The 8,464-nt window shown below is 55.0% G+C and overlaps 1 protein-coding gene across 1 annotated transcript; it reads left to right on the top strand.

Moving 5' to 3' along the window:
- Positions 1-247: 247 nt before the first annotated feature.
- Positions 248-3,458, top strand: LOC136491758 (uncharacterized). Its single transcript, XM_066488000.1, has 4 exons — positions 248-390; positions 502-1,957; positions 2,734-3,098; positions 3,401-3,458. Exons 1-4 carry the CDS (start codon positions 248-250, stop codon positions 3,456-3,458), a joined length of 2,022 nt encoding a protein of 673 aa, XP_066344097.1.
- The last annotated feature ends 5,006 nt before the right edge of the window (positions 3,459-8,464 follow it).

The raw sequence follows: 8,464 nt of genomic DNA, 5'->3' as shown, positions 1-8,464 counted from the left end.
TGACCAATATACATTGCTACCCTCCTTCTAGGGTTAGCCTGATGAAATCACAACTCTAGCATGGTATAGAGCTAGGCTTTCCTCCTCCCCTTCCCCACCCAGCCGCCAGGCGCCGCTGGCCGATTTCTTGCCGCCGCCATGGCTGGCCGCCCTCCCCCTCCCTCCCCAACCTACTTCCAGGCTTTCCCCTCCCTTCCCTACCCGTCCTGGGCCCAGCGCGCGGGCGCTGGCCTCCGGCTGCGGAAGGATGGCCGCGGAGCAGCGCGGCCGCTTCGCGGGGGCTGGCACGGCCGGCGTAGCGGGGGGTGGGGTGGGGCCCCCCGCCGCCGCTGAGGGCGCAGGCGGCTGCTGCGCGGGAGCGGGGAAGCGGCCGCCGCGCTGCGGGCGGGGGTAGGCACCCCAGCCGCTGCGGGCGCGGGCGTAGGCGGCCCTGCCGGCCGCGGGCGCGGCGCAGGCAGCCTGGCCGTTGGCCCTGCCGCCGCGGGCGCGGGCTTTGGACAGCTCTTTGGCCGAGCTGCCGCCGCCGCTGCCTGCCTGGGCAGGGGCGGGCGCGGGCGCAGGCACAGCCACGCCCCTGCCGCTGGGGGCGCGGGGGGAGAACCTGGAGCCTTTCTTCTTCCCCGCTCCTCCTCCTCTGCCGCCCTCTGCCCCTCTCCAGACGGCAGGGGCCAGCTCCGCTCTCGCCGCTGCTCTCGTGGCTGCACGGGCTGCTGCTGCTGACAGCCAGGCCCGGGTGCGGGCGGCCGCCCTCGCTTTGGAGCGCGAGCGCGACGCGGCTGATGCCCTGGCCCGCCAGATCGCTGAGGCGGAGCAGCTCCTCGTCCTCCCTACATCCTATGACACCGCGGCCACCTCCTCAGGCTCGACGGGTCACCGCGCGTCTCACACCACGGTCATCTGGCACGACCCGGCCGACCCGCACGTCGCTCAGCTCCACTACCAGGCCGGGGGTGTCCAGAACATCCGACTCCTCGTCCCGGTCGTCCTCGAACCTGAGTCGCCCTCTTACGCCCGCTGGAGGGACCTGGTTCTCCTCACCCTCCGCCGCTATGCCCTCAACGACCACGTCCTAGTCGACGCCTCGGTCGCAGTCCAGACCTCATCGTGGCTGCGCCTGGACAGCGTCGTCCTCTCCTGGATTATCGGGACGATCTCCCTGGACCTCCACGACCTCGTCCGCAACTCTGCTGACGCTCGCCGGGCCTGGCTTGCGCTCGAGGGCCAGTTTCTGGGCAATGCCGAAGCCCGGGCCCTGCGTCTCGATGCGAGCTTCCGCACCTTCGTCCAGGGTGACCTCTCCGTTGGCGACTTCTGCCGGCGCATGAAGAGCATGGCGGACTCCCTCGGCGACCTTGGCTGGCCCGTGGAGGACCGCATCCTGGTCCTCAATGTCCTCCGCGGGCTCAGTGACCGCTACGCTCACCTCCGGACGTGGATCACCCGGCAGAGGCCCTTTCCCTCCTTCCTGCAGGTCCGTGACGACCTTGTCATGGAGGAGCTCACTCAGGGCATCCAGCCAGGGTCCACCTCCACGCCAGGGTCCTCGTCTTCCTCGACTGCCCTGGCCGCTACTCCTCCGGCGCGTTCCCTCGCTCCACCGCCGTCGTCGCTTCTTGGTTCTCCTCCTCCCGGGCCGGGCGGGGGTGGGGGGGCTGTGGCGGCCGCCGTCGCCGTGGAGGGGGACGTGGGGGCCGCGGAAGCCACCACACACCAGTGCAGTCGCCCTCCAGAGCCCCTACGCCCGCGACCCCACGGGGTGCACCCTGGCCCTCCTTCCACAACCCGTGGTCGGGGCGCATCTACATGTGGCCCTTCCCGGCTCCAGGCGGAGAGCCTCGCCCACCAGCAGCCTTGCTCACTGGATCTCCTCCAGGGTTTCACTCCCCGTCTGCGTGGGCTCCACTTCCCGGCGCATCTTCGTGGGTGCCACCTCCCGACATCTTGCCCGGGCCTGTCGGTTGGAACCCGGCGGCCTTGGCCAGATCCTTCAGCACCATGGCCCTGACACCGCCTGCTGGTACCGACTGGATTGCCGATTCGGGTGCCACTTACCACACTACTCCAGACCCTGGTATACTCTCTTCTTTTCACCCTCCTTCTTCCTCTCATCCTTCGTCCATCATGGTCGCGAATGGTTCGTGTATTCCAGTTACGTCCGTGGGTGCCGCCGGCACTCATGGTTCCTTTCGTCTTCCTGATATTCTTGTTGCACCCTCTATGGTTCACAACCTTCTTTCTATTCGTCGTTTTACAGCTGACAATTCTTGTTCTGTTGAATTTGACTCTTCCGGTCTTACTGTGAAGGATTTGGCTTCCCGGCGTCCTCTTCTCCGATGTGACAGCACGGGACCCCTTTACACCCTTCGGTTTCCGGCGTCTGCTTCCTCTTCGTCGCCGTCTACTTTGTCAGCTGCCTTCGCCGCCACTCCTTCTTCCACCACTTGGCACCGTCGGCTTGGCCATCCTGGACGTGATGCTCTGACGCAGCTTAGTCGCAGTTCCGACATTGGTTGTACTCGGGCTCACGATGAGCACTTGTGTCATGCGTGCCAGCTGGGCCGTCATGTTCGTCTCCCTTTTTGTTCTTCTTCTTCACATGCTACGCATGTGTTTGATCTTGTACACTGCGACCTATGGACATCTCCTGTCATCAGCATTTCTGGGTATAAATACTATCTTGTGGTGGTTGACGATTTCTCGCATTATTCGTGGACTTTCCCTTTGCGTGCAAAGTCGGATACTTTCACCACCCTTCTCCACTTTTTCGCCTGGGTGTCTACTCAGTTCGGCCTCACCATCAAGGCCGTCCAGTGTGACAATGGCCGTGAGTTCGATAACGGCACCTCCCGTGCCTTCTTCCTCTCTCACGGTGTCCAGCTGCGCATGTCTTGCCCGTATACCTCCTCCCAGAACGGCAAGGCCGAGCGCATGATTCGCACCACGAACGACACCATGCGCACCCTTCTGCTCCAGGCGTCGCTTCCTGCTCGCTTCTGGGCAGAGAGTCTGCACACCTCCACCTATCTCCTTAACCGCCTTCCTTCCGCTGCCTGCCCGGCTCCCACACCGCACCACGCTCTCTTCGGTACCCCTCCTCGGTATGACCACCTTCGTGTCTTCGGGTGTGCGTGTTACCCTAACACCACTGCCACCGCTCCCCACAAGCTGGCTCCCCGTTCCGCTCTGTGTGTCTTCCTTGGGTACTCCCCAGATCACAAGGGGTACCGGTGCTTTGACCTCACCTCCCGTCGGGTCATCATCTCTCGCCATGTGGTGTTTGATGAGTCTGTCTTTCCCTTCTCCACCACCACCACCCCATCTCCCAACCCCGATCCGGACCCCTTCTCTTTGTTTCCCACTGACACGGTGGTCCAGCCACTTTTACCGCTGTCTCCTGCAGGTACTGCTTCCCCGTGCCCCTCGCCGGGCCCGTGCCCCCGCTCGCCACCCACCAGTGACGCCCCTGGCCCTGCGCCCTGCCCGGGTCCGGAGGCGTCGCCCTCCGGAGCTGCTCCTGCCCCTACGTCCGCAGCGGGTATGGAGACGCCGCCTGTCGCACCTCCTGCGCGTTTCGCCCAGCCGGTGCACGTCTACCGGCGCCGTGTGCCGGCGGCACCGCTGCCTCCGGCATCACCGGGGTCCCCTTCTCCACTGGTGACGCCTACACCACCGGTGGCCCCTTCTCCGCCGGCGACCCCTACACCGCCGCCGCCGCCTCAGGCTGCCCGTGTCGTGTCACCGGTGTACCACCCGCAACTCCTTCACCGACACCCGCGACATGTTCACCCTATGGTGACGCGACACGCGGCTGGAACCCTGTGGCCCCGGGCTCTCGCGACGATGCCCGACGACTCGCAGATCTCTCCTGTACCCTCTTCCATTCGCGACGCCTTGTCGGACCCTCATTGGCGCCGCGCGATGGAAGAGGAGTACGCGGCTCTCCTCGCCAACCAGACATGGGATCTGGTGCCCCGTCCACCCGGATCCAACGTTGTCACCGGGAAGTGGATCTGGACACACAAGCGGCGGGCTGATGGTTCCCTTGAGAGGTACAAGGCTCGCTGGGTTCTCCGGGGTTTCACTCAGCGCCCTGGAGTCGATTATGATGAGACTTTCAGCCCCGTGGTGAAGCCGGCCACCGTACGCACAGTGCTCTCACTGGCTCTCAGTCGCTCTTGGCCCGTGCATCAGCTGGACGTCAAAAATGCCTTTCTCCACGGGACTCTCACCGAGACGGTCTACTGCAGCCAGCCAGCGGGGTTTGTTGACTCTTCTCGTCCGGACATGGTCTGCCGGCTCAACAAGTCTCTCTACGGGCTCAAGCAGGCCCCCCGGGCGTGGTATTCTCGGTTTGCTGCTTTCTTGCTGACACTGGGGTTTGTGGAGGCCAAGTCAGATACGTCCCTGTTTATCTATCACCATGGAGCTGAGACTGCCTATCTGCTGCTCTACGTTGATGATATTGTCCTCACAGCCTCCAGTCCGTCCTTACTCAGCCGTGTCATCGCCTCTCTTCACCAGGAGTTTGCTATGAAGGATCTTGGTGTGCTCCACCACTTCCTCGGGGTCACTGTTGAGCCTCGCCCCACCGGCCTTCTCCTTCACCAGCGGCAGTACACTCTTGATATCCTGGAGCGTGCTGGGATGACTAACTGCAAGCCCTGCTCTACTCCAGTTGACACACAGGGCAAGCTGTCAGAGGCCGTGGGAACCGCCGTGGCAGACCCCACTGCTTACCGGAGTCTTGCAGGTGCACTTCAGTACCTTACCTTCACCAGGCCAGACATCACCTATGCCGTACAGCAGATATGCCTTCACATGCATGATCCCCGAGAGCCTCACCTCACTGCGCTCAAGCGCCTCCTCCGCTACCTCCGCGGCACTGTCGACCACGGCTTACTCCTTCAGCGGTCTTCCTCCACCGAGCTCGTTGTCTACACTGACGCCGACTGGGCCGGGTGTCCGGACACTCGGCGCTCTACCTCAGGCTACGCTGTCTTTCTGGGCGGCAACCTGGTGTCCTGGTCGTCCAAGCGCCAGCCGGTGGTCTCCCGATCCAGTGCCGAGGCGGAATACCGAGCTGTCGCTAACGGCGTGGCTGAGGCCTCCTGGCTCCGACAGCTCCTTGCCGAGCTCCACAGCCCTCTCTCCCGGAGCACGCTGGTCTACTGCGACAACGTCAGTGCGGTGTACCTCTCCACCAACCCTGTGCAGCACCAACGGACCAAGCATGTGGAGATCGACCTACACTTTGTCCGTGATCGGGTTGCTATCGGAGATGTTCGGGTCCTCCACGTCCCGACCACCTCCCAGTTTGCCGACATCTTCACCAAGGGCCTCCCGTCATCGACCTTCACCGAGTTTCGCTCCAGCCTCAACATCATTGGTGGCTAGTTGCGTCTGTGGGGGGGGATCGTGTGATCGTGTGTGCTTCTTTTCATGACCAGTCTGTAACTCCGCTGCGCCGGTAGTTCAGACTGCGGGGGGGTGTTGGAGTATGAGAGTATGTGTATTAGGCCCATGAGGCCCATGTATGACCAATATACATTGCTACCCTCCTTCTAGGGTTAGCCTGATGAAATCACAACTCTAGCACATCATACTAATTACTCTAATGTATTTGCTTGTGTCAATAATGGTTGAAGAAGCAATAATCCTAGCAACAATGATTTGTTTAACCAGCTCACAAATATAACAACGTTGTTAGTGATTTTTATTTCTTAAACTATTTGTATTCGGATCTGATCTAATCATAGGCGTATATATATTGTCAGTCATATATGTTGTTCTACTTTTCAATGTCTTGGAGTAGGACAGAGTTGCCTTCATTCGTGTGGCTGGCTCAGTGAGCTGTAAAGTGCTGCAAATTCCATCCTGTCACCTTCACTAAGGTAATTTATGGTTCTACTCGCTTCAAAATTTTTGTACATAATAAATCTGGTTCCAATGGATCTTCAGTACTAAGTTTCTGTAATTGATTTATGTAGTTCCATCATTTGTGCTAGATCTGGTGGTGGTTGAAGAATCACATACTTTCCAAGTTCTAAGTGTAACTAGCAGTAGTAACATTTGTGTGCTATATGTAACACAATGATAGATGGGCAGTGTTTTTTAGGCTCATGCTTTAAAGACAGAAACAAAGCCATTATATAATTAGAGCTTCTAACTAATATCAATGCCTAGCTAAGTTTAGTAGTTTAGATTTTTTTTCTCCGCCTTTTCTGAGATGGGCAGTGTTTTTTAGGCTCATGCTTTAAAGACAAAAATAAAGCCATTATATAATTAGAGCTTCTAACTCATATCAATGCCTACTAAGTTCAGTAGTCCACCTTTTCTAAGATCACAGTATGTGGTTTACTTCCATAATTGAGTAAGAAGTTGATCCTGTACTTGTATTTTTTTTGCTGGAACCACAAGTGTGATGCTATTTAGAATAACAGATGGGCCTTGTTGTGCTTCTTGCTGTGATTACAGAATTGGTGGTGCAGAAAAAAATCAGTGATTAAATAATTTATGCTTCTTGCTATGATTTTTTCCATTGCCTGAATGTCAGTTAGCTCTATCATTCAGCACCAGTCTGCAACTCTGCATAGTGTGATGCTTGGCCTCAGTTTCCTTCAAACAAGCTTGTGTATCACAGTATTGCAATTTTTATTCTTTTTCATTTAGCTGGTATAATTAATTGATAAGAAACAAAATCTAATTTTTTTTTCTGTAAGGACAAGCATCATGCTTTATTCATCAAGCAAATATGTGAAAATTAAACACATTCTAATTAGGAAGCTACTAGCCTTGATGCATTTGAAATAGTAAGTCGACCATGCATGGGAATAAATTGCATACTTATGTTGTTCTCAGTATTTCCATTCAAGCCACACATTTTTTTAGGGTTTAAGGGCTCATGCCCCGGCCTTTCAATTAACATCAAAAGACCATGAGTAACGTTTACAGCGCAGAAGAACCCACAGTTATAACACGTCCTCCTAGACATTACAATTCAACCATCGGACAAAAGATAGCAGCATAAAACCACAAAAGTTACTCCACAGAACACCTAACGAGACTAGATCAAAGCATCATCAAAGGCCTTCCACCAGGAACCTTGCTCAGGATCAATCAGTCAACTGGCGGGCTCTTTACTTCTCTAGTCACCGTCTTCAGGACCTTCCTTGTGAAACTTCATGTGATGTCTCGGGGCACGTCTGGAAGCCAGAGATTCCTTCCAACTGAAGACTTGATCTTTCTGATGATTTCCATCACCATCTCCTTCTTGTCCGTTGAGCACAGAACTGTCCAGTTCTGTAGAAACCAAGTAACTCTGAAAAGCAGCATTTCCATGCTCTTGCAGCCAATGTTTTGAAAATAAAGATCATTTCTAAGCTTCCAAACAGACCACAAAACAGCTGAAGTGATCATGTACAAGAGACTAGTGTACTTGTTGCCGACATGCTATCTTTGCCTACAGCGATAGCAATACCTGGAGATTTAAAATCTTAATTCCAATGCAGCATAGCAAGTGATGCGAGTACACCACGTGCATTGTGCTTAAACTGCATGATTACCCTATATAAGATATGCATGCTCTCCATATCTTTCTGAAACCGCACCAAGATGGAAACCCATATTGTAATGACACATCTTGCTCTCATCCGAACATGAGGCAACTCTGGTGCGTCTCCATACTGACACCATTCCACCATCCAGACAAATCAGGAGCTAGCGCGACCATGAAAAAGTAGTAGATGAAGAAGGCACACATGCTTGTGATCCCTACTGGGAGGCCAAAACACTAACATCGACAGTCGGCGAATATAGAGCCACTTGAACTGATGGGAAGATTACATCCCCACTAGTTCTGCTACATGCTTTTCAGCCAACGAGATACAGTTCCTGACGATTTCTATTTACATATGATTTATTTTTGGTTAGTATCCATTTGCCATTTCTCGCTCTGTCTCCCAACTTCATATATGTGCATGAAAATATTGCTGAAGGAAAGGAGGTTCCTCAACACTTGATTTTAGTGGCCGTTTTCTAGCTTGCTCGCAGTTGACCTTAATATATCATAACTAGAGTTGACCACTTTGTTTTACATACTTTTGCTGGCAATACCTCTGTCCTGTGATGATAGATGGTAACAACCAATGGCTTTGTAGTTCTCGGATAAAATGAAATGAAGAACAATGGATGTTTGTTTGATAGCCCTAGGGTTTGAGCACTTTAAAAGTTGTACACCAGCTTTGTCATTTCCGCGGAACATCATGTAGCTGGCTTCATCTGTCAAGTGATTCCTACATTGTTATTATTAGGAAGTTTTCATTGTTCCATGTTAGTAGCTGTGAAAAGAACATTTCATCATCAGTAGCTATTCTTTGGCAGTTACTTTCAATTCCTGCTCAGTTCCCAGCAATGCAGCAGGCTTGCACTTTGGTATCTTATTCTTGTCAAACGGAGCCTGCTATCT

Source organism: Miscanthus floridulus, chromosome 11 (assembly GCF_019320115.1).
Source record: "Miscanthus floridulus cultivar M001 chromosome 11, ASM1932011v1, whole genome shotgun sequence".
Classification (NCBI taxonomy): Eukaryota; Viridiplantae; Streptophyta; class Magnoliopsida; order Poales; family Poaceae; genus Miscanthus; species Miscanthus floridulus.
Note: the sequence above shows the minus strand (reverse complement) of the source record. Positions and strands in the feature narration are given on the sequence as shown.

Bases quoted from the DNA above. Each gene is read 5' to 3' on its own strand.
- LOC136491758 (XM_066488000.1), top strand. From the start codon at position 248: ATGGCCGCGGAGCAGCGCGGCCGCTTCGCGGGGGCTGGCACGGCCGGC. The intron at 1,958-2,733 runs GTTGGAACCCGG...TTGCGTGCAAAG, and splicing joins CATCTTGCCCGGGCCTGTCG to TCGGATACTTTCACCACCCT. The intron at 3,099-3,400 runs GTATGACCACCT...TGTCTCCTGCAG, and splicing joins CTCTTCGGTACCCCTCCTCG to GTACTGCTTCCCCGTGCCCC.